Source organism: Mustela lutreola, chromosome 1 (assembly GCF_030435805.1).
Source record: "Mustela lutreola isolate mMusLut2 chromosome 1, mMusLut2.pri, whole genome shotgun sequence".
Lineage (NCBI taxonomy): Eukaryota > Metazoa > Chordata > Mammalia > Carnivora > Mustelidae > Mustela > Mustela lutreola.
This window is the reverse complement of record NC_081290.1, coordinates 195,703,139-195,728,436: the sequence shown is the minus strand read 5'-3', so window position 1 is coordinate 195,728,436 and position 25,298 is coordinate 195,703,139. Positions and strand designations below refer to the sequence as shown.

General features: G+C 46.7%; 2 protein-coding genes across 6 annotated transcripts in view; one reads left to right on the top strand and one right to left on the bottom strand.

Annotated features, from left to right (window-relative positions):
• Positions 1-220: 220 nt before the first annotated feature.
• Positions 221-25,085, top strand: TMEM218 (transmembrane protein 218). 2 transcript variants are annotated; one of them, XR_009356512.1, is made up of 5 exons: positions 221-349; positions 10,644-10,753; positions 11,618-11,720; positions 15,253-15,453; positions 24,347-25,085. XR_009356512.1 is itself a non-coding variant. In XM_059183930.1 (4 exons), the coding sequence occupies exons 2-4, from the start codon at positions 10,644-10,646 to the stop codon at positions 15,385-15,387; spliced, it is 348 nt and encodes a 115-aa protein (XP_059039913.1). In that variant the 5' UTR covers positions 221-349; the 3' UTR covers positions 15,388-17,426. The 2 variants fall into 2 exon arrangements, 1 of the variants encoding a protein (XP_059039913.1); XM_059183930.1 differs by lacking the exon at positions 24,347-25,085 and having other exon boundaries at positions 15,253-17,426.
• SLC37A2 (solute carrier family 37 member 2) overlaps positions 21,989-25,298 on the bottom strand; it is a 23,395-nt gene continuing 20,085 nt past the window's right edge. For 3 of the 4 annotated variants that reach the window (XM_059183909.1, XM_059183897.1, XM_059183920.1), the window contains exons 16-19: positions 25,079-25,176; positions 24,818-24,882; positions 24,587-24,643; positions 21,989-23,039 (exon numbers count right to left, since the gene is read on the bottom strand). In XM_059183909.1, coding sequence (XP_059039892.1) covers positions 24,613-24,643; positions 24,818-24,882; positions 25,079-25,176 — 194 coding nt within the window. In that variant the 3' untranslated portion in view covers positions 21,989-23,039; positions 24,587-24,612. The remainder of the gene's footprint in view (positions 23,040-24,586; positions 24,644-24,817; positions 24,883-25,078; positions 25,177-25,298) is intronic. The other variant, XM_059183902.1, reaches the window with a different exon arrangement.

Genomic DNA, 25,298 nt, shown 5'->3' with positions numbered 1-25,298 from the left:
CCACGCTAGACTGACCAATGGTTCCGTGGGTTACCTAAGAGATGGTGTGATTGACAACAGGGTGGGACGGGAGGCGGAGCCAGGACTGCCTCGATCCAATCGAACTTGAGGCCGGTCTCGGGTCCAATAGCACCCACCAATCGGAAGGCGTAACGGAGTGCGACGTGCCCACCCACCACGGTTAGCGTTGCCTGGAGGCGCTGCTGTTGTAAGCAAATGAGAAGGAAGCTAGGCATTGAAAGAGCGGCGCTGATTAGCGAATCTGGAATCACGTGGATGAAAGCCCACTTGTGATTCGTCACAAGTAGACCGAAGCCCCTGTGGGCTGGAACGGGCCGGACAGTGAGGTGTGAGTAGGGGACCCGGGAGAGGGAGGGCCAGGTGAGGGGGAGACGAGGAAAGTTGTGGGGGCGTGGGGTGCTGCCGCAAAGGGAGAATGGCGGAGGTTGGGGCTGAGGAGGCTAGAAGATGCCGCGGGCGGATGGCTCTGCGCAGACTCTCAGACCACCCTTACCGCCGACCTGCTCCCAAGGCCCGGCGGCTAATAAACACTTAATTGGGGCTGAGAAAGAAGGGATGCTTTCTTTGTCGTGCTCCTAAGAAAGTGAATGTCAGTGTCTGATTCAAATACCTATGACCGAGACCGTAGTCTCTCCAGTTACTGCGAGGTAGCCCGGCGAACATTCTGATGAGACCCGGGGGCGACGTTTTCCTGCCGCCAGTTTGAACCAGCCGCAGGGCTGGGGAGAGACGCTAGAGCCCGCGTTCCGGGGTGCTGACTCCAGCGCTGGAGTGCTGCTGTCCGGGGAGCGCCTGGGGAGGTAGCTTCCAGACGGCCCGCACGCGGCCCGGGAAAGTGGGTGGAAGGACGGGTCTGGATCCACTGGATCCCGTTTTTTCGCAGTGCGTTAGGACCTGAGGCCACATCGATGGCATTTACGTAGCTCCACAATTGATTTCTCCCAGGCTTGCATTTTACTTAATTACAAAGGTAGAAGCATTATCCTAGTACATTAAAATTCAAACCGTAGTGAAATGTTCACTGTAGAAAAATGTATGTGCGATATCCGCCCCCCCCCTCCCCATTATATTTGAAGGTTTGGAATGGTTATAAAGGAAAGTGGAAAGAAATCCTGAAGAAGGGCCATTCCTTCCTGTAATCTCTGTTTTCTGTTGCCTTCAAGGTCTTGAGTCTGAAAATGTAGGAATGGGTTAGATATCTAGCTCCCACCACCAGCCCCACTAGGACCAACTTACCCTCCACGGAATCCACATTTGTACCCGACTGTAAGTCATCTCCTAATGGCCATTAGTATACTCACGCATGATGGACAGCCATGGCGAGCCGTGTATTTTTAATCGACTGGGCTGTATGCATGAATGTATGCCTCTCTCAGTTTTCTCTGAGAGCTGTGAGAAACGGTATGTAGAACTAACAATAAATGAGTGAGCAGTGCACTATACAGACCTCTAAAAGTTTGGGACGATCTCTTCCCAAAGAAAGACCTCACAGTAGGAGCACAAAGGGGGGAAATTGGCCCTGGGGTTGCTCTGGTTGTCAGCTACTAAACAGGGTGTTCAAATGGAGACATTTCTTTATTCTGACTCTAGTCCACCTGCTTTAAATGCCACAGACTTAAGTGGACTTACTCTGGAAAGCAAGTTGGCTAAACCATCTGTTCTCAAAGAAGGTTTGGAAAAGTCCTGGACATGTATCCAAAACACCATTGTTTTAATTTTTTAATCATATTTACTCAATAATTTAGCTATTCCACTATGAGAAATAATCATTAGTATTATTCCCACACAGAATTAACAAGATAAAATGACCAGATATTCACATCTTTCCCACAGCAGCACTCTATACTATATCCAGGCTTCCCTTTCCATGCTTAGCCAGAAAATGTACACAGTTTGTTTATAAAGTGATGAACCACATTCTTAGAAGAGCTTGGGGATAGTTGTCTCATTACTTTAAAGCCATGCCACATATGGATTCCCAGTGTCTCATAAACCTTTAATATTCCATGGGGGATTGAAGGTCCTTGTTTCTAATGGTACCAACTTCGACCACCACTTGCCTTGTATTCTAGGTGTTAGAGTTGGTCCAAGTTTTACAAGTTATTTCTATAGTTTATCCCAAGCATCGGCAATTAAACTTGACTAGTTATCTTGTTAGGATAGTGCCATCAGCACAGTCAACCAAGCAGGAAACCTGAGTCATCTCTAATACCTTTTCCCTTGACTCCTTTCCATTTCCACAGCTAAGACTGAAGGCCAGACCCTCATCATCCCTTATCCAGAGAGTCCCCTATTGGTCCCCAATCTGGTCTCTGATCTCAATTCATATGCACTGAGCCTCCAGCTACCTCTTTAAAAATTAAGAATTCTCTGAAGAATTTCATAAATCGAGACTATTATACTGGCTAGTATAACAGATACCTATGCCCTACTAACTAGCTTAAACAAACATGAACATTTTGGCACATCTGCTCAAGTTTTTTCTTTTAAAGAAACAAAACATCACTGATTGAATTAAGATCCTTCTGTTCTCTTTTCTGGCCCCATTTGCTTTCCTTTGGAAATTGTTGTGCATCATTCATGCCCATGTATTCTTTTTTTTTTTTTTTAAAGATTTTATTTGACAGGGGCGCCTGGGTGGCTCAGTGGGTTAAGCCGCTGCCTTCGGCTCAGGTCATGATCTCAGGGTCCTGGGATCGAGTCCCGCATCGGGCTCTCTGCTCAGCAGGGAGCCTGCTTCCCTCTCTCTCTCTCTGCCTGCCTCTCTGCCTACTTGTGATCTCTGTCTGTCAAATAAATAAATAAAATCTTTAAAAAAAAAAAAGATTTTATTTGACAGACAGAGATCACAAGTAAGCAGAGAGGCAGGCAGAGAGGAGGAAGCAGGCTCCCTGCTGAGCAGAGAGCCCTATGCAGGGCTCGATCCCACAACCCTGAGACCATGACCTGAGCTGAAGGCAGAGGCTTTAACCCACTGAGCCACCCAGGCGCCCCATGCCCATGTGTTTATATTTGTACAATATATATGCATTTTGTAAACAATATGTCACTTTTTAAAGATTTATTTATTTTTTTGAGAGAGAGAGAGCTTGTGTGAGAGAGTACAGGGCGGGGAGGGAGGCAGAGGGAGGGAGAAAGAGAAACTTAGGCAGACTCCACACTGAGCAGAGACTACTGAGCAAGAGCCCTACGAAGAACTCGATCTCAGGACCGAGATGACAATGTGAGCTGAAACCAAGAATCAGATGCTTATTTGCGCCACTGAGTGGCACAATCGGTTACTTTTATTACTTTCTTAATTTTGAAAATACAAGTGGTATCACACTGTGGGCTTCATTTTGTAATTTGCTTTTATCACTCAACATTGTTTTGGAGATAACATTCATATCAATACAGATAGCCAAGTTCATTTTAAGTGTTCATGATGAGTATATAATATTGTGTCCATTCCCTTATTGATAGACCTTTTGGTTTTTTCCAGATGTTTTGCTCTTTTGAAAAAAAAAAATACTGCAGTGAACATCCTTGTACATGTCTCTTTATGCAAGAGTTTTTCTGGAGTGTTGGTTCTCCAAGGGGATGGTACCGCCCTGTAGGTCATTTTGGAATTTGTGAGAGCACATTTGGTTATTGTTGTGATTTAGAGACACTACTGGGGTTTACAGAGCAGGGCTGGGGATGCTAGATTGCCGCAAAGAATTGTCCTGCATCATTTTCAAGTGTCCCACAGGATCCTCATTTCCAATCTCAGCCTAGAACCTAACTCCATTTTTCATATAAACATAATGTATTCTTTGGCAGAGTGTGACATAGTAGAATTTCCAGGAATGCAACTCAAATGTAAATCAAGGGGAAATTATACTTACTTGTGTTTTGGAACTTTCACAAGAGTTGTTCATCACTTGAGAAAATCACAGAGCTGAAGGCAGCCCAGCTCGTGGTATTTGAGTTGCCACACAGCACACCTGCATGGGCCCGCATTTGTAGCTTTGCGCTCATGAGGATTCTAAGTTTAGGTGCAAGCATCTGACTGCTGTACTTCATTATATATTCTGGTGTAGTCAGCCTGAACATTTGTATATTTAAACATATGCTGTTTTATTATGAATTACTTTCCATTTAAAATTGGCTTGTATATGACATAAAGTAGAGGTCGAGGATGACTGCTTTCTGATTGGATAATCATTTGTCCCAACACCATCCAGGAAATCCTTTACCTGCTGAATCAGAACCAACTCTGTCCTATACCAAGTTTTCATAAATGCATGGATCTGTTCCTGGGCTCTCTGTTTTATTCCACTGATCCATGTGTCTTTATGCCATATCACACTGTTTTAATTACCTTGGTTTTATAATGTGTCTTGCGGCAGTTGGTAACAAGAAAGGCAAGTCTCCATCCTAGTTCTCAAAATTGTTTTCACTATTCTTGGGCTTTTGCTCTTGCATATGAATTTGGGATACGTTTTCAAGTTCCATGAGCTCCACAAAAAATTATTTTGAGATTTTGGTTAGAATTGCATTGAATTGATGTTGAGATCTTTTATTATTGAACCGTCCTGTCCAAGAATGTTGGTGATTTCTCTACTCTGGTTATTCTATTCAGGCCTTTAAAGAAAAATAGCTTTGGGGGTGCCTCGGAGGCTCAGTCAGTTGAGTGTCCGACTCACAGTTTTGGTTCAGGTCATGATCTCAGGGTCATGAGATCAAGCCCTGCCTTGACCTCCTCACTCAGCACAAGGTCTGTTGTCCATCTCCCTACCCCCTTGTGAGTTCTCTCTCTCTCTCTCATAGACAGATAGATAGATAAATAGATAAATAAATAAATAAAGTATTTTTAATACGTTTGAATAAAGTTTAGCAATTTTTGCTGTAAAAATCTTACATCTTTCTTTGTATTTATTCCTACTTATACCAGAAATATACACATCTTTCTACTATGAAAGTTTCAAATACATTCAAAAGTATAAAAAATAGTATAGCAAACACTCATGTACTCATGATCCAGCTTCAACAGTTATTGCGTGACCCGTCCTATTTCACGTTAACCCCCTTCACCTTTCCCTGGATAATCCTAAAGTTCCCGGACATATATTATCGGTGGTATGTCTGTGCATGTCTATATGTATGTTGTAATCTTTTAGCAGTGTAGCCACAGTGTCATCACATTTTTTTTTTTTTAAGATTTTACTCATTTGGGGGGGGGGAGAGAGAGAAAATGCATGTGGATGAGCATGAGTGAGGGGAGGAACATTGGGAAAAGGACAGGCAAGACTCTAAGTGGAGCTTAGAGCGGAACCTGGGGCTCGATCTCATAATCCTGAGATCATGACCAGAGCCGAAACCAAGAGTCAGCCACTTAACCCACTGAGCCACCCAGACACCCCAATATCATCACATATAAAACAAAATAATAATTCCCTAATACCATCCAAAATGCAAATACTGTTCAGAGTTCCCCAGTTGCCTAATGAAAGGTTTTTTGATGTTTGGTTTCTTGGAATCAGGGTTCCATTTACCCCATATCTTTGTCAACACTTGGTGGTGTTACCTTCCCCAGAGCAAAATAATAACCAAGAATTTAACTTTGAACTGCCCTTTCTCATCTTCCATGTAACTGTTGATAAATGTTTTCGCTCTTCCTTATTTTGTTTTAATTGTTGAAGTGTAATTGACATACAGTTTCAGGTGTACAACATATGGAATCTCTCTGACATACTTATTTTATAACTGGAAGTTTATACCTTCGTGGCCATTCTGGTGGGTATCTGGTGGGTACTGCAGGGTGGTTTTCATTTCAGTTTCCTGATGAGTAATGGAGTTGAGCACCTTTCACATCTTTATGGGCCGTTCATATATTCACTTTAAGTTTCTGAAAGAGGTATATTAAAATCTCCGCTAAATTTGTGGGTTTGTCCATTTATTGCAGTGATTCCTTTTGACTTTACATATTTTAAAATTTTGTCTTGGGTTTATATTTGTCCTGAGTTGGTTTTCTGTTTGTTTGTTTGTTTGTTTGGGTTTTTTTTGTTCAGTTTTCTTGTTGGGGACTGTCGCTCTTAATACCTTTGAAAGCTTTCCATTCTATTTTATTTGATACTAATATTGCTTCACCAGATTTTATTTTGTTTGGTTTGGCTTTTTTAAAATTGTGATAAAACACACATACCTTGAATTCACCATCTTAACCACGTTAAATGTTTGGTTAAGTAGTCTTAAGGATATTCACATTGTTGTGCAAGGGATCTCTGGAACTTTTTCATTTTACAAAACTGAAACTCTGTATCTGTTGGACAACATCCTCCCATCTTCCCCTTTCCCCCCTTGTTTTTGTTTTATTTGTATTTGCTCTTTCAGTTTCTTTATCAGTTGCCTTTTTTCAGTATCTCTCTCATTATTCTTTCCATGCAAAGAGCCGGTTTAAACAACATCCAGTATGAAAATCTCCTTTAATATTCGAGAATAATCATGTGTGTTTACTTTGATGACTGTTATATTTGGGTTTATTTTACAATCTTGTGTTGTATTTTCTAAGTTCCTTGCTTTTTCTTTGTTTCTCTCCCCTCTTGCCTTCTGCCCTCTTTATTTTTTTCACTCTATTAGTGTGGAAGTTATTTACCCTGTTTCTGTTATTTGGTGTTCACCTATATGTTTTTTAACATGCAGATTTAGTTTAACAAAGCCTACAGGTGATCATTAACTGGCATCTCTTCCAGAGCAAAATAATTACCAATAATTTCACTTGGAACTGCCTTTCTCATCTTCCACGTAACTGTTGACAAATATTTCAGCTCTTCCTTGTTTTTATTTTCTTTATTATTAAAGTATAATTGGCATATAGTGTTATATTAGTTTCAGGTGTACAACACATTGAATCTCTGTGACTTATTGTGTAACTGGAAGTTTGTACCTTTTAATCCTCTTTAGCTACCTTATCTATATCCATTCCTCCATCCATGGACACTTAGGTTGCTTCCATATCTTGGCTAGTGTACATAATGCTGCAATAAACATAGGCTGCTCAGATTAGTGTTCCCATTTTCTTTGGGTAAATTCCCAGTAATGGAATCACTGAATCATATCATATTTCTATTTTTAATTTTTTGAGGAACCTCCATACTGTTTTTCAAGTGGTTGTACCAATTTACGTTCCACCAGTAGTGTATGAAGGTTTCTTTTCTCCACATCCTCACCAACACTTGTTCTTTCTTGTCTCTTTCTTGTCTAGCCATTCTGACTAGTGTAATATCTCATTGTGATTTTGATTTGCATTTCCCTGATGATGAATGATGTTGAGCATCTTTTCACGTCTGTTGGTCATCTGAATATCTTTGGAAAAATGTTTCTTCAGAACCTCTACCCATTTTTTCATCAGATTGGTTTTTGGTGTTGAGTTGTAGAAGTTCTTTATGTATTTTTGGTATTAACTCCTTATGGAAAATACCATTTGCAAATATCTTTTCCCATTCACTAGGTTGCCTTCTTGTTTTGTTGATTGTTTCCTGGGTCGTGCAAAAGCTTTTTATTTTGGTGGAGTCCTAAATAAATTTTGGTGGAGTTTATTTTTGCTTTTGGTTCCCTTGCCTGAGGAGACATATCCATATTGTGTTGCTATTGTTCTTCTTTGTTTTTAACTCCTCAAACAATTAGCCCTTCTTTTCATTACAGAAGTCTTTACTATCAGTATTACCCAGTATTTTTCTTACCGTCCCTCCTTACATTTCATGCCTACTTTCTTGGTTCATTTTCATTCTTGCTCAAGTATAGCTATGAGAGCCATTTCACTCCTTTTATGTCCAACCCAAATTTATTTTATACCCACTCTAGTGGGAGCCTTGCCCGCTGACTTGTGTGGCATCCCTACCAAGAGGTTTCAGTTGTCTCTGCCGGGATCCCACGAGTTTCTCACTTTGAGATTGGTTTTATGTAAATCTTCCTTCTCAAGATTCCCATACCGCTTTGGTAGTATGATTTGAACCCCGCACTGGCATGTGGTGTTGGCTTGGGATTCAGATTTCTCTTGGGTTAGTCTGTTTTTCACTCACGGCCTGAGGTACTTGGCCAGCTTTCTTCCAACAGAGTCAGTAGCAAATGTTCTAGTCCCTGTTTCAAAGACAACTAAGCCCTTTCTGGGTTTATCTTTATGCCTTGTTCTTCATTCAGTTCTCTGTGTCGTAGGTCTGAGACCTCATCTGTTCAGGAGGGACCACTCCATGGGTCTGCAGCTGGTTTTAGTAACCCTGTAGACCTTTGGGCTCAGCTCCTGCTCACCACTCAGATTCTGATATGTGCTTTCATTTATGATACTTAAGGATTTTCCGTTATTGCTTCCGAGCTCTGCTGTGTATTGAGTTCTTTTTGCGTAATTTTACGAAGCATTTCTATGTGTCCACTGTTGTGCGAGGTGCTTCCCGTGTTAGGGCTGTCCAGCATATTGGCCAGAAATTGCAATCCTCTTGCTAACGTTAAATATCAGCCCTTCACTCGATTTCTGTGGATTTGTTAGCACTGCTTCATTTATTCATCCAACAAATATTTCTTGTTTATTATACCTGTGGTAAGAACTGGGGATACTGTGGGAAGCAAGATATAAAATCTCTGCCCTCTTGGAGTTTGCTATCCTGGTTGGAGACATAGAAAGTAAACCGGTAAATAGTAAGTTAAAAAAGTGAACTACAGTTTGTGAAATGGACCCTGAAGGAAATAAGGAGTGATGGAGGGTAATTGTTCGGGGTGTTCCTTTAACCAGAGCCATGAGAGAAGACCTTTATGAGGAAGGCACATTTAAAGCTGAGATCAGACAGATGAGGAGAAGCCAGTCCCACAAATAGTGGAAGGTTCGTGGGGCTTGTGGATTAATTCCAGACAGTGGAAACAGCAAGTATAGGGACCCAGCGGTAGGGAAACTCTTGGCACTTTAGAGTTATTGGGGTAATACCGTGCGCTCTAATGAGGGGGGTGCCCCAGATAGATTAGAGAAGCAAGTGAGAGCCCAGTCCACCTGCTGCCACTCCTCTCTCGGCCTACCCCTCCCCGTACCTGTCGTCTTACCACATGGATTCTTTCCCAAATGGGCCTATGGGAAGTCATCTCCTCATTGAGGCCCTTCTCCTCAGCTCCCACTTTGTCCCACTTTGTATGCTGTCTCCTTATCAGAGTGCGGCATGGATAGCTGTTTACATGACAGTGTTCCCCAGTGGGCCTGCAGCTTCTGTCAGAAGATACATCTTATCTGCCCTTGTGATCCCCAGACCGTGGCACAGTATAGATGTTGACTGAATAAATGTTTGTTTGTTTGGCAGTTTATGCCCAGGGCTTCCTTTCCAAACTTTCCAATGCCTTTATGACAGAACTTCTCATAGATAATAATTTTTGTGGTATTTAAACCATCACGGTAAAGAAAACCATGAACTGAGGAGGAATTTATTTGCTTAAGATTTGTCTCTGATACTGAAGTGGAAAATCAGGCATGCTCTAGACTCAGTGGAGTGGGTGGCCCACTGAGTGATGGCCCCTCAAAAGATCGTGCCCACATCCTAATCCCTGGAACCTGGGAGCATGACCTGATGGAGAAGGAGGGTCTTTGCAGACGTAACTGAGGATCTTGAGAGGAGAACAAACCAGATTCTTTGGGTGGACACTAAGTCCACTACAAGTGTCCTCATAAAAGACAGAGGAGGAAGTGACAGAGACACAAAGGAGAAGGCCATGGAAAGATGGAAACAGAGATTGGAACTATGCAGCTGCAAGCCAAGCAATGCCTGGCCCTCCAGATGCTGGAATATCCTGGAAGCATTGTCCTGTAGAGCCTCTAGAGGCAGCCCAACCTGGCAGGCCCCTTGATTTCAGATTTCTGGCCTCCAGTACCGTGACAGGATACCGTTCTATTGTAAGCCACTGGTTTGTGAATACATAGCCCTTTGCATGACGCCTCACTTACGTGTTCTGTGACACGGCTATAGTAAGACCTACTTCAGACACCTGCGGCCATGAGTAAATGAAATGTATTTGTAAGATACTTAGCACTCCGTGAATGCTCAAATACAGTGAGGCTCCTTTCTTCTTCATCGTCCTTGTCTTCTTCAAGGGCTTAGGAGTTTGCTTCCTTTGGTGAAGAAAATCTCAACGACATAGGGGGACATTTCTGTGTTATGATTGTCTGGGTCTCTCTTTTCTTTTCTTTCCCTCCCTCCCTCCCTCTCTCCCTTCCTAAGATTTTATTCATTTATCTGTCAGAAGGATAGCAAGGGAGCACAAGTAGGGGGAGCAGCAGGCAGAGGGAGAAGCAAGCTTCTCGCTGAGCAAGGAGCCCAATATGGGGCTTGATCCCAGGACCCTGGGATCACAACCTGAGCTGAAGACAGATGCTTAACCGACTGAGCCACCCAGGCATCCCAGGATTTCAGTTTTCTAAATCCTCTGAAGGGACTGGACTTCCCCCAAAGATCTGTACCAGTTAATCCTGCCATCACATCAGTCATCAGAAGTTCGTCAGACTGAGTTCAGACTTTCTGTACTTGCATTTGTCTGAACACCCTCACGCATACCGGGAGAGGGAGGAAGACAGGCAGAACTGGCGCAGGGGGTGTGCGGGGTGCAGCGCTCACACTTCTTCTCCCCCACAGATGGCTGGCACTGTGCTAGGAGTGGGGGCCGGCGTGTTCCTCTTGGCCCTCCTCTGGGTACTGGTGCTGCTGCTGTGTGTGCTGTTATCCAGAGCCTCTGGGATAGCCAGGTAAGGCCTTCTCTCCAGCTGGGAGTCCAAGGTAAAAGCAATTAGAACTGAAATCGCTGATGTTCGTGAAACTGTTAGAATCCAGAAGATCATTTTTGTAATTACTGGCAGTTTGAATGAGTTGCATTTTAACCCGTTATTATAAGCACTGACTGCGTTATTTATGCTCTGACGCAGAGGTGAGAGGAGAAAGGAAATGGTGTTTTCTAGCTCTCACTGTTGAGGCGATGGGGTGGGACAGAAGAGACAAAAAGGGAATCCGCATTCGCTGCCTGTTGAACTTCTTGGGAGGGTGTATGTATGTGTGTTTCTGAATTTGTTCCGACTTAGGGCACTTGCTTGGTCCAGTCCCTGAGGCTCTGACTTGGGCATGGGGACACTGCAGACGTGCTGATGGCTTAGGCTGGCTCTCTTTAGGACACTGGCCTCAGTACACAGACCACGCCCACACTTCAGAGCTGTGCTGTGGCCAGACCGTGTCCGGATGAAGCAGCGAGCAATGTAATTTGCCAAAGTCTTCCAGCTAAAGACAGAGAAGTTGAGAAGAGAGAAGGGCTGCTTTGATTGTTCATGATTATGAACACACAGAGGCAAAATAAAAAATACCCATTCTCATTCTTAAGAATTTGGGATTACCAGGCATCAACAGGAATACATCCAGTTGGGGGCCTGTCCAAAAAGAAGGGCTCTGGGCTAAAGGGGAGAGATTTCTAAATTCTCCGGACAGCGTGGGCAGCAGGGCTCTGGGCCTTGTTAAGAGACTGAAACTTAGAATATTGGCTCCAGGGAAAAGCTGCTCCAGACCTAACTGAAGAGAGAGGAATCTGTAAACCATGCTCGTAACATTCTGTCTTTGGACCCCAGGTTCTCTGTCGTTTTCGTGTTCTTCGGTGCTCTGATCGTCACGTCGGTTCTGCTGCTCTTCCCCCGAGCCGGTGAAGTCCCAGCCCCTGAGGTAGAAACAAAGGTACAACTACTGGCTTTATTTCGCCTCCTGAGTCATAACTCTTGTCTGCCTTGATCTACACCTTCATCTTGCCCTGAGCTGCTCCCCCTGTGACAGGCCAGCTGAAATGTGATAGAAGCGTAAAGTTAACATGAGAGGGGGATAGCTTGGAGGGAGTTTTACATTCCCCTGTCCTTTCACCCGGGACAAAAATCTCACTGTGATTCACACGTGCAAACCATGGGGCAGTTATTTGCCTGATTCGATGCCTGCTGGTCATTAAGCTGCACAAGCAGTGTGTTCGAGAGCCACCTGACACTGTGGGGGCCGGAGATGAGAAAATGAGTTCAGAGTAGGAACAGGGTCTGGCCCTGAAGTGCAGGTGTCCCCATCCCGGTAGTTTGGGCGCAGAAACCCAAATCCTGGCCAAAGTGTATGCGGTGCCTTGGGCGTGCTGAGCGGCCTGCTGAGCGGCGTGCTCGCCCGTCTCCGTGTGTTTGATTCCTCCACCTGTGCTCTGAAGGGACAACTCTCCATAGAGAAGGTAGGTGGGGAAAGAGCATTTCTGTGGAAAGCATAGGTTGTGGAGACAGCTGAATGCGGTACTGACTACCATCTGGGGGATCAGCTGGCCTGCGTTCCTGGAACCCCATCAACCTGCGCCCACCTCTCTAGAGGGATAATTACCATCTCCCTCAGAGTCCTTCTGGAGACCTCACCTGTCGGCTTCACTCCTTCCTGGGGCACTTCTTATCTCCCATTACTCCTTCTAGCAGTTTCTTTCCTCTCAACTTCCCATTTGCATTTTTTAAAGTGGTAATGATGACATTAACTCACTTTTTTTTTGTTGGGGGAGAAGGAGATGGGGAAGGGGAAGAGGGAGAGGGAGAGAGAAGGAATCTGAAGCAGACTCCCCACTGAGCTCAGAGCCTGCTACAGAGCTCAGTCCCACAACTCTGAGATGACCTGAGCCGAAATCAAGAGTTGGATGCTCAACTGACCAAGCCACCCAGGTGCCCCATCTAACATTTTCAAGGGATTTCTCTGTGTGAGGTTGTTTGCTAAGCACCTTGTTTGCATTATCTCACTTAAACCTAAGATAACCCTAAATTGTATGAAGTAGGTACTATTATTATCCCCAATTTATAGGTTAGGACACCGAGGCTATAAGAGGTTAAGTAACTTGCCCAGGGTCATATACGTATGGGAAGAGTCAGAGCAGGGATTCAAGCTGAGGTCTGTCTGCAAAACCTTCACTGTTGGGGACTCATCAGAATTTTGGGGGCCATCACAGAGAGTTCATGGGTGAGCATCGACAGTAGACCACAGTATACAGAATTATACAACTTCCTGACTACAACTGGCACACCTTTATAACTCTATCTACAACTAATCATGGCAAAAGGAAGGAATTTCGTTCTGAAAAGTCCATGGGACATAATACCACGCACGTAAGGAATCGTTTCCATACGTGTCAGGGATTTTGGTCAGCATTTGAAAACCACTCTGTTGGTGCAAATACCAAGTGTTGGGGCCAGGAATAGACTCCTGCCTCCGTTTCCCTGTCGGAGAGGGGACGGGTGAGGAAGGGCCATATCTCTGGATGGCTGTGCATGTGAATATTGGAAGAAGGGCACAGAGAACACACTGTTTTGAATTCAGTCCTTCTATCCTCTGTCCTACGAGTTGCAGACCCAGGAGACAAGAAGGAGGTTTGAGCAAAATATGTCCGTCAGCGAGGCCAACAGAATTGGTGTTTTCATTTTCAGGGTTTGAGCACTGGCCCCTGCAGCAGCCTGGCTCGATACTGTATCAATAATACATGACCTGGGCCTTCGGCACCCAAGGCCTGCTAATTGGCTAATTAAAAAGTGAAACGTGTCAAACGAGCAAACATGTAGCCCGCGAGAGACTTGTTCGGTACTGGAGCCAAGGTCAAAGTTATGTTAAAGCTGTTTTATCAAACTGACCTTTGTTGTAAGTTGGCTGTTGGGGTAATCTCTGGAGCAGCCCTTTTCTTCTTGGGATCTTGGGATCTCGGTGATCAGAGCAGTGCGAGGACTTGGCAGGTCCTCCGTGTCACACCATTGTATTAGCTTCCTGTTGCCGCTGTAACAAATCACCACCGACTTCGTGGCTTACAACACAGACAGATTATCTTACAGTTCTGTGAGTTAGGAGTCGAAACACAGTCGCCCTGGAATAGAGTCAGGGGTTGGCAGGGCTGTCTTCCTTCCTGGAGGTTCTGGGGAAGAATTTGTTTCTTTGTCCTCCCAGCTTCTAGAGGCTGCCTTTGGCTAGCGGCCCCTATGCTCTGTCCTCAGAGCCAGCAAGGTGACCTCTCGCCGACTCTACTTGCATCTTTCCCTCTCTTTCTTTGACCTTCTCTTCTGCCTCCCTCTTCCAGGTTTAAGGACCCTTGTGATTACACTGGGCCCACCTGGATTAGAGAATCCAGGTTAATCTCCCTATTTTAAAGGTCACCCATTAGCAACCTCAATTCCACTGACAACCCTATTTCTCCTTTGCCATGTAACCTAACATATTCACCATTTCTGGAGGTTAGGATGTGGACATTTGGGGGCCATTATTCTGTCTCCCACAATCGCTTCTCAGATATTTTCGGTTCTTTTCCCTTTGGGAAGCTGTGAAGTCACCCCATTACTTGGTTCATGTTCCTGCTCCATTAGGTCCATTAGATTAATTTGCTTTTTCCTGCCCTGATTTAAGCACCACCATTTGGATCTGGGGAGAGTAGAGCTCTGGCAGCAGACAGTAGACAAGTGGGCAGAGCCAATTCTAAGTGTAGGTTTTGTCAGCAAAAACCAGCAGCTTTGGGGCTTCAAGTATGATCGGTTGCCAGGCAGCCAGCTGGATGGTTTGGGGCTCGTTATCTGTCCTCTCAACATTTTAATATCTCAGGCAAATGGCCATTTAGCCTAAGCCTTGGAGTGCTGGATTATGAATGGTAGGGTCCAGGACTCTTGTGATGACAGTTCTAAAGAATCACCTTTCCATTTTAAAAAGGAACCCTCTGGAATCGGCAGTGGGTTGATGATTTGGGGGCTTGATCTTGGATATATGGGGGTTATTATACCATCATCTTTTTATATGCGTTTAAAATTCTCCATAACAAAAAATTTAACAACAAAAAAGAGCTTTTCTAAGACCAAGCAAGCAAGCTCCTCATGAACTCTTTCAGATAACTGATTTCAGACGAGATCGGGCGCGTTCAGGGTGGTATGGCCGTAGACAGATAACTGATTTCAGAACATAAAAGAGCTCATCCAAGGTCTTCACAGTGTTCGTGAACCTCCTCTTAAATTGAGCCATATTTTTCCCTGTACTTCATTAATCTTGTCTTTTTCTTGTGTTTCTGGCACAGAGTTAAGGTTCTTTCCTAATGGTTTACAGAGGAGACTCAGAGCAGAATGTTACTGGAAGTCACAAATGCAAACAGACTCTGTCTGGGCTCACTCATCAAAGGTTTCAGATGAGCAAAAGCAGGGGGCTGGAGTGACCGTAATTTCATTTTTGATGTTTCTCTCCACAGATTGTGGATTCCTTTTTCATTGGCCGCTATGTCCTGCTGGCTTTCCTCACTGCTGTCTTCCTTGGAGGCCTCTTTTTGGTTCTCATTCATCATGTCCTAGAGCCAATCTACGCCAAACCACTGTGGTCCTACTGAGCACTGTTCTGGAAAACCAGGACCCTGTTTTGTCCTTCACGTTTGATGTCACCGGTGAGCGGAAAGGTACTGTTCAGAGCCTTGTTTGGACAGCCGTCATGCCTTAAGGTCAGAGAAATATCCATGTACAACTAAGACAAATCCCTTGAATCCTGGCTTCCAGAAACGGGGTTGCAAAATTGGCCCTGTGGAGACGATTCCCACCATCTTCAGAGGGATGTTGCGGTCTTCTTCACACTCGTTCCTCGGGTTTTCTGTCTGTTTTGAAAGGGAAGAAGTAACAGGGATCTACTTCCAGTAGAGTTTCAATCAAGACATCAGTAAATGGATTTGGGGAAAATGAGCACTTTGGCTTCTACTGTCCAAGAGACGGAAGAATCTCATCTTTTTGATAATACCCAAGATTCTTAGTTAAAAGGGTGGGATCATTGGGAAAGGAAAGGCACTTGAAGTTCAAAAGCTTATTTTAATGTGATGAGTTGGAAGACTTAACCAGGTGTTGGTTGTTGACCGTGTGCATATGGCACCACAGAACCTGTACAGGCAACAGGTATACCTTCCCTCTGCTCTAGTAAAGCAATAACCAACCAAAGGACTGGCTTTCACTTCAGACTCTTGGCTACAGCTTTCTCAATCTATATTCTATATTTCAAATTTATTTGGGGATTAAAGGAAGGATACGGAAGTGTTGGTTGGTTTGTCTTGTTGCTATAGATCTCTGGATTCTTTCTCTTTCTGAATTTGGTAGCCTTCGTGTGCCTTATTTAATTGTGATAAGAGTCCATTTTGGGTTATGATAATTTCTTTTTAGCTGTGTAGCCTTTTCTCCAAAGCTGGTGAGAAATGTACATTCCTAGGATTAGAAAGAACTTTATACCTGTGTGAGATCCCCTGCCAACCGAAATTTATTATTAAATGGAGAGCCCCTGGGCTGGTTCCACTTCAGAAGTCTCTTCCTAACTCCCTAGAACTAAATGAAGAAGGATATTCTGGCTTAAAATGAAGAACCAGAAAACAGGATGGAAAGAGAACTTTGAACATGTGTTATAGGCCAACAGTACACTAGTTCCCTTGTAATTCAATGTCTTTAAATTTTACAATATATTTATTGTAATCTGGTTTTAAAGAAGAAAAAAGTAAGGCTTAAAGAGATGAGCTGACTTGCCCAGGTGTCACGCAACAGCTAGCGTGTGCGACCAGGTGTGGCAGACCCTGAGGTCTGTCTCTGACTAGGAAGAAAACACACTGAGCTTTGTGGAGCTTTGACTGAGAGCTCAAGGAAGTCAGGGCCACGTCTCCTTCCCTTTCTGTCCTGGAGCCTGTTTTCAGTGTAGAGATGATACCGCAGTGGGGGCTAAGCTCTAAATTAAAAGAGGAGAGAATGGGTGACTCTGGGGAGTCATGGACTGGTGAGGGCTAGGTGTATTTATTTTTACACTTGAACTGTCTCTATCCTATTCGGTTTGGAAAACCTTTGCAGATAAGGCTTTGTCACAGAACACTTCAAAGGACTAGTCTCTTCATCTGGCCTAGGGCCCACAGGTGAGAACAGAAAGAAGAAACATACCTCTGAGCAGATTGGAGGGGAGAGAGGAGAAAGCAGACACGTGGGGAAAGCGGAGCAAGCAGGTGGTCAGGCTAGGTGCTCTTCTCTAGACATTTGCACTGAAGCTTCCAGGTGCACTGAAGCTGTGTGGAGATGTTGAGCCAGCCAAGTGGAGCCTGGACTCCTCTAATAAGCACAGGCAGCCATTTTTCTCCTCCTGAGAGAGTTGCTGACAGAGCAAGTCTGGGAAGACTTGTAGGTTCTGACCTTGAATCCATCTTTTTTATTCACCAACAAAGGTGTCCGACTATGAGATCAATGGATAATAGCTATGAAGTTTTGGGGGACTACTTACATGAAGAAAAATGTGTTAAGGTTGGAAACTGAAACACCACAGCTTTCTAAAGCATGTGCGTGCACGTGTGTATTTTACACAGATACATAAATGGCTGGTTTGTGTGTTAAGGGCAAAAAATACACTTTCTATGAAGTATTTTAGCGTGGCCTGCCTTCTGTAGATTCCCAGTCCATATCGACCAGCTGTGGGGAAATGACTGATAGATTACCCTCTACCTTCATACTCCAAGCAGTCATGGCCAAGCCCCAAAACACCCCCACAGGGGTGGGATAAGAAGCAGAAGGCTTAAAAAATGAATTTACTGAGAGCTCTACACAGGGCACGCCTACGGTGTTTAATATGGCGCCCCTTGGGCTCACTGCCTTCCTGGAGGCGGGGCCTAGAGGTCATCTGAGTGCCCCATTCATCATTCTTTGGTCAGTGGCTTTCAAGCACGCGGTGCTCTACTGTGCCTTACCCAGAGGGGATCCTGTAGCAGAGAGACTGTGGTGATCCACACTCTTTACAAGGCGGATAGGGAGAGTAAATCAAGAGTGCGCCATGAAAAACAGGTGGTTTCAGAGCCTGGTAAAACCTGACAGAAGCTCCATTAGCAGGCACTACCCCACAACGGAGACGTTGGCCCAGTCCGCTAGGTGGCGCTGCGTGTTATAGTTTAGACGGTCCCTCAAACCAGCAAAACACACACATATTAGGTAGTTTTTAGACAAGTTCCTTAAATTTCTCATATATAAAAATGGAAGTAAAGCTGACATTCTTTGGTGACATGCTGCATTAGCTATTTAATCTAAAAATTCATCAAAATTATTGTACCATCGTTCAGGTCCTAGGAAATGCATAGCCATTAGTTCATGCTTTGTACTGTGTATGCAGCTGGTCACTTCATCCTAACACACGGTGATCCATTTCTCCTTCTGTTCTCTAAGACAACTCTTCCATCAACTCTATCTCATTGCCGCTTCAGTTGAAGCATTTTTATTTTACTTTGATTATTTTCAAACTTTGATTTTTTTTCAAAGTGTAAAGAAACCTGCCGCAATTATTTTATGGAAGAGAAAGAGGCAGAGAGCAGAAGAGATTTTCAGAGTTTCCCAAGTTAATAATGGGGCTCAAACCTGACATCAGGGTTCCTAACATCTCACTCCTCAGACAGTTTAAGGATCGTTTTTGGCTTGCAAGCAACTCCTGATTTCTGTATTGGCTAATATTTTTTGTAGCTATTGGTCCCCCGTCCTTTCTAACCAATATCTTTAAAAAGGTAAGAATTTCCATTACAGAATTTGTAATTAGCACCTAGAGTACAAATAATAAATATTTTGTCATAACTTTTTGTCTTAAACCTTTAAGTATCTGGCTGTTGGTATGTAGGAACAAGTTTCCAGATGTGGGATTCATCCTCACAGGAGCACAGGAACTCAGGGTTGGAAGGAGTTTTTGTAGCTCATAGGATTCGATCTTTAATCTCTATTTCCATCCTAATACCTGGAAATATTCTATTCCTCAGAGGCTGAAATCAGTTTTTATTATATTTACCAAACATGTTCTAAGCATTTTTCTAAATGCTTTGTAAATATTAAATAATCCTCATAAGCAACCATATGAAGTCGGTGCTCTTAATATCCCCGTTTCACCGATCGGGAAGGGGTTTTACTTGCGGTCATTCAGCTCAGGGTTAAACAGGAGTCAGGGTTTGAAGTCAGGTAGTTTGGCTCCAGCCTAAGCTTCTATGTACTTTTATTATTATTTATATTATTTAGTATTTTACTGTGTTGCTCCATTAAAAAAAAAAAAAGAAAGAATGAAAAACAAGGGACCAAGGTCAAGCAATATAAATCCAGTTGATAGAAATAGCAAAAAGCCGCAGCTAAGTCGAACGGAAAACCCAGAATGGGGATTGGGCAAGAGTCCAAGACAAAGCAGTTAAAAGCCACGTGGGACCTCAGAGACACAGGCACTCATCCACTGTGTGTTTTTGGTGGGTCTTTGCCTGGTGGACTTTGGCTCCTCCCTGGCTGAGAGGCAGAGTGGGGCCACCCAGAGGCTGTTTTCCAGGACATACCCAGCTGTCTCTCTCTTAAGCGCTGTCCACCTGGAATGTTTGATACTTGGGTTGGTTTTCAGAGGTGCCAGTGGGAGAACCAAAGCCACAAACCAAGAATGTATTTGTTTCTTGGTCTCTGTTTCTAACAGATTATTATCAGCAGTCGCTGTTTACTCCAGGAAAAAATGCTTCCAGCCCTCCACCCCACCCCAGCACACATCTTCTTGTCTCAGGTTCCTGGGACCTAAGAAAGGACAGTAGGGATCAAAATCAGGACCCAACACCATGAACAGAATGAGAAAGTTACTTTTTTCTGGCTTCCATCACCATGTTGGGTATTGTAAAGAATGTGTCAGGTGTTGCCCTCAGAGAACTTGGGGAAGTCACAGAGGCAGCATTTCCCCGGACCTCAGAGTTACATAGCCATTCCCTACATGTTTCCTTTTAATCTTTGGGGATCTCTTTGGTTTTTCAGTCTTCCAAATGATGTTTCCCCAGGTCTACACTGAGGAACAGGTAATAACTTCCTATTGTTGTAGTAACGAAGTACGACCGAATTAGTGGTTTGGAATGATACAGATTTCTTATCTTAACAGTTTGGGAGGTCAGAAATCTGCACTAGGTTTCACGAGGCTCATATAAAGGTTCTGGAGGCTCTAGGGGAGAATCCCATTTCCTTTCTTTTTCTGGTTTCTAGAGGCTGTCCTTGTGGATTCTGAGCTAGTATACCCTTCGTCTGTCTTCAGAGCCCCATCTTCTAATTTGACCACTGACAGTCTTGCCTCCCTCTTTGATTTATAAGGAGCCTTGTGATTACTCTGGGCCCACGCTGACCACCCAGGATAGTCTCCCCATCTCATGGTGCTTAATCACATCTGTGGTTAACATATTCACGGGCCCTGGGTTTAGGATGTAGACATCTTTGGGGGAGAGGGTGTTATCCTGCCCACCATAAGATCTACGGCCCCACCCTCCGAGCCTAAGTCTTGCTTCGTTTCACCCTCCAGTTTCCATCCTCTCCCCACCTCGTGGCTTTATCCCCAAGAGCAATCTCCAGTCCCTATGATGTGCTGAGTCTCCTTTGCCCCAACTTCAGCCTTGCTGAAAGCCTCCAAGTACCAAGGGTTCCCCCTCTTTTCATTACTTCTCTCCTCTCCGCCCCTCCCACCGCAACCGCACACCACCCCAGCCTCCCAATGGCTCTCTAAAGGAGAAATGCAAAGAGTTATTGCTTTTTAATTACAAGTGCTATTGTAACATCTATAAGGAAGAACACTTTAAGCTTAATTGAGACCAAATGTGAAGTTAAATTAAATGAATAACTAATTAACGTAATGCTCCTGCATTAGCCCCAAGTGAGTGCTGAGGCCCAGAGAGAAGGCAGGTAGCAGGCTTCTGGGAACAGTAGGCGCCCAGAGCGGAGGTGGGGCAGGGAACCCGGGGCCTGGGAGACCTGTGCACAGGGACACAGACCAGGGCCTGGGTTCCTCCACCTTTGCCGTCTCCCCCTAACTCCCACCCACAGCCCCCATCTTCATCGCTGAGGCCAGGGGCTGAGCTCCACGGGCCTTCTGCTCATTGCCAGCACCCCGCTGATCCCTTGGCTGGCCAGGCACAAGCGGGCACATTCTGCCGCTCTCCGGGTCCCCCTGCTGCGCTCTGAGCGGCGTGCTCAGTGTTCCTGTCCACGTCCTCCCTCTTCCAGGTCCCCTCCCTACCTTATCAAACTAGCCGCGTGCCCAAGTCCCACTCGTTCTTCTTCTGATGCCTTTCACATCCCTTCCTCCATGGATCATACCCCTGCCCCGTCCCTTCAGGCTGGACTGGGAGATGGTGCAGCCTCTCAGCTCTGGGCACCATCTCCAGCGATCCCCCCCCCCCCCCCCCCGTCTTGTTCAAAAATGTTTCCGTATTTCTATCTTCTCCCTTTCCCAGTCAAGCTCCTCAGGGGCGGGCAGCATGTGCTTAACACTGACTCAGTCGGCTCCCTTCATGCCCGTCCTCTGAGGCAGGTCGTGCCGGGACTGCCTTCTAGGTGAGGACACAGGCTTCACAGGAGTCAGGGACCAGACGAGGGCAGAGGAAGCCTCCCACCCCAGGAGGAAGTCTCCCAGCCTTCCTACCCTGACCCGATGCAATGGAGAGAAGGCTGACAGGTGGTGAACAGAGCACCCTCTGCTCCCCACCTGGAAGCAGGAAGAGTGTGCAGCCCACGCCGGGCTCTGCCGGCGGAGGATGGCACCATCTAGTGGCTTCCCTCAGCGAGCCGCTCAGATGCCTCTGCTCGGAAAGAAGCCTCCAAGAAAGCTGGCCGTACAGCCCCGGGGGGGGGGGGGGGGCACCTGACCCAGAGATCCCAGACCATCACCTGCTTTCAAACCCGAGTGAGTGTCAGTTTGTCACCAGGGCAGTGTGTACAAGCTGTGTCAGTGTTGCCCTGGCCCCAGCGTCCCCGTTAATGCCACAGCTGCACCTTGTGTAGGGCTCTACAGCTGCACCTTGTGTGGGGTTCTAGCTCCTGCTGAGCCCCACAGGCCCCCACCCCCCACCGTGTGGTCACGAGCATCTCCTCAGGGAGATGTGGCCAGCCCCAGTCTGGGAACGTGGCAGCCCACGCGCCGTGCCAGGCCCTGACAAGGATGAGCACAGGCCCGGCTGGCAAAAGGGATCTGTATTGTGCTGATGGGTGGCTTCGGAGGTCAGGGAGCAATGCCAAGGTCTAGCCTGGCAGGCAGCACTCTGGGGTGGGGTGGGCAGGAGAAGTAAGGCAGGAACAGAGGGGAAGGGGAGGCAGGCCGCAGAGAGCTCAGGCCACTGCCCATGGGACAGTGGCCTGAATGAGCCAGGCAGCTTCCTTCTTGCTAGTCTCGTCATCCTGGGGCCTGTGCTCAGGCGGAAGTCCGTCTTCCGTGCCCACCATCTACTCTGTTCCCAGAGCAGGGCTCATCTGCAGTGAGCACTTGGTGGTCACTGGCCCCTGTGGCTTTAGTCAGGCCTGCCCCCGCCCCCCTGCACTGTTCTGACGTGCTCTTCCCCTGGGGACACGGAGGGCTGGGATGAGACTGGGGCCAGGGAAGCCCAGCCCCAGGCTCAAGAGTGATGCCTCCCTAACGTCTGTCCCCTCGGCACCTCCTGGTCCTGGTCCTGGTCCCACAGAATACAGTGATAACACTTTAATCGACTCGGGTCAGGAGTCAGGATCAAATGCAGGGTAGAAGAGGTTCCAACATGGGGAATACACGAGAAAGCTGGCTTATGGACAAAGGAAGGAAGCGAGGCTCGGTGGCTCTCAAATAGGGTCAGAAATCCACGGACAGGTATAGGCTGAGCACTGAGGCTCACTTTCCACACAGGAAGGAAAGACACACCATTGCCAGGCCTTGGGCCCATGTCCACCCCCTGCCTCCTGCCTTGGAATCTGAACAAGCAAGAGTCAGAGCAGATCCTTCCCTTACCAAGCTGGAGACACCACTCAGCTCTGATCCCCAACCCTTCTGCTTTGCAGCTTCTGGAGCTTAGGGCTGTGAGTCCTCCTGCTGGCAGGCCCCTTCCCTCGGAGAACCTCCCAGCCCCTCAGAGGACCGTCAGCCCGTCTGTGGTGGGTTCCATTGTCTTGCCCCCATGCGGGAGTCGGGGGAGAGCACTTTGGGAATCAGCTGGGGCCCTCCGTGCTTCTCTTCGAATCAGGGCTTCATATCTCTTTATACCTACAGGAGGGGTGAGAGGCAAGGGAAGAGAAAGTAAGAGACAGGTTTGTAAGCTCCTGCCCCAGTGAAGAGTACAGGGAAGGCAGGTTTGTAGGGTCCCTTAATAATTGCTTCTCATCGCTGTTCTGTCATTAGGGCTCCCTTCCTCCCCTTCAGTGGCAAATTAGCAAGTAAGCTTGATAATGAAAGCCTTGCAATGTTGGTGCCACACCTGACAGTTTGACAAAGCGGGATCCCAGATCCATCCTGTCTCAGCCTGTGATCGAGTGGTTGTGGCTTAGGTTTGAGCACACCCAGTTATACACAGAAGGATGTGGGGGCACAAAGGCCATGCCCATGGTCTTATCAATGCGAGTGAGCTGAGAAGTCGGGACCGTCCAGGGATTCCCGGTTCCAGGCCCAGTGGTCCCCCTGCCCTAGCAAGTTCCTCTACTCCCCCTGCACCAGCCTTCCTCAGAGCCCGCCCAGCTCCGGGTGGCAAGAGGACAGAGGAAAGCAAGCCCCCACACACCTGGGTTCAAATTGAGGCTCAGTTGAAGGCCTCAGTCACATTCCCTGTCCTGAGCCTCTGTTCTCTCTTCTCTAAATGACAGAACCGTGCCTAACAGGTAAGCAGCTGCGTCTGAAGGCAGACTCAACTCCAGGCAGGGAGCAGATGCTGACTAAATATATCCCCCCCCCCTTCCTGCTACTTTTCTTAACCTTCAAGTCTCCCCTCAGGCCAGGCCCAAGAAGGCAGGCGAGGGGAGGGGACAAGTTGCCCTGCTCCCTCCTCTAGGGCAGGCGGGATAGATACTCTGCTATGCCTCCTGCTCTCGGTTCTTCTACCCTTGAACCTGAAAGATGCCATCCTCCACGGGAAGAGTTTCCCCGGCTACTGTGCTGGTCACCATTGACCTCCCGGGGGTTGTTGACACACGTTTACCATCCAGGACTAGGTCCACACTCTGGCCGGCTCCTCATTAGCCAGAGCCTCCTGCTCAGAAGCAGAGCCAGAAAGGCCAGAGGGAACATTCCCCTCAGCACCAGCACACGGCCTAGCCTTTTGCTGGCTCTGCCCTGGCACTGCCCTGTCCATGCGGCCTCCACACCCACCACCACAGGGCAATGGACAGAGAGCACACCAGGCCAGCCACCGAGGCTTGATTGGAATTTTATCCCAGAGACTTTGATTGGTTATTGCTTTTTTCTGTACACCCCAGGCCGAGGGGCCAGATATCCTGGCTTCTGAATTCTAAGAGGCATGTAGGGCTCAGAGTCTTAGTTCAGAGCAAAAACAATTTCCCTGGATCTCGTCTCTGTCCTAGGGGTACAGCAAAAAGCCCTACCACTCGCCCGGAGGAGAAGAGTCTGCCAACCCCTGTGGCAGTTTGGGCTGCTCAGGAAACACTTCCAAGCACCATGCTCAGCTCGGGTGGAGAGTCTCCTGAGCTGGCCCCCAAGAAACAAGAGAAAGCTGGGAAAAAAATCACACTGGAGGAGAAAGGATTTGCATGCAGGCCCCACACGAAGGGCACGTCAGCCACCGACTTGAAGACAATACTCACAAAAGTCATGGGACTTGAGGAAAATACTACCGCGGGTGGGTTAGGGCCAAATTAGAGCTACGGAGACACATGGGGACAACAGAGGACACATTAGCACGGTAGAGGGGCAGGGCATGGAGCACCTCCAGGGTCCAGCCCCAGTCCGGGCCACAGGTAGGCTCAGGCTGGGTGCGGAGAAGTGAACACGGGCTTTCACTCCCCTAAGAAGTCTACAGCTATCTGGGGACTCACCCTCTGTCTCTGTTCAAAGATGACTTCCAGGCAAGGATTTCTTTGTACACCAACCGGCAGAGGAGCTGTGGGAGGGGGGGTCAGAGGCACAGAGGGAGGGGGAGGGCGACATTAGCCTTGACCACAAAGGGGTTCTGAGTGTCGAGCAGCTGCTTTCAGAACCCCTCATGGTCAACGCTTTGGACCTCCAGGATTCCAGCCTGGCAGGACAGGAGAGTCAACCCCACCAATACCTATCTTTGTAACCCCAAGATCTCGTACCAAGCAGGCCAGAACATCGGCAGAGATGAGCATATAGAAGACGTTGTTCCAGCCTGTGGGGGAAATCAGTCCTGCCAGCAGAGGCCCCAGAGCCGCACCTGCGCAGAACACAACATCAGAGAGGGGCACCCAACAAGGGGCCCTAAGCAGCCCGCCCACCCGAGAGCGGCATTCCAAGAAGTATGCTCAACACAAGCCTCAGGGCTCAGCTGCCAAGGGC

What these genes read in the sequence shown, in the direction of transcription:
- TMEM218 (XM_059183930.1), top strand. Translation starts at nt 10,644, where the DNA reads ATGGCTGGCACTGTGCTAGGAGTGGGGGCCGGCGTGTTCCTCTTGGCC. An exon ending in AGAGCCTCTGGGATAGCCAG is followed by an intron (nt 10,754 to 11,617) that starts GTAAGGCCTTCT and finishes TTTGGACCCCAG; the next exon opens with GTTCTCTGTCGTTTTCGTGT. An exon ending in CCCCTGAGGTAGAAACAAAG is followed by an intron (nt 11,721 to 15,252) that starts GTACAACTACTG and finishes TTCTCTCCACAG; the next exon opens with ATTGTGGATTCCTTTTTCAT.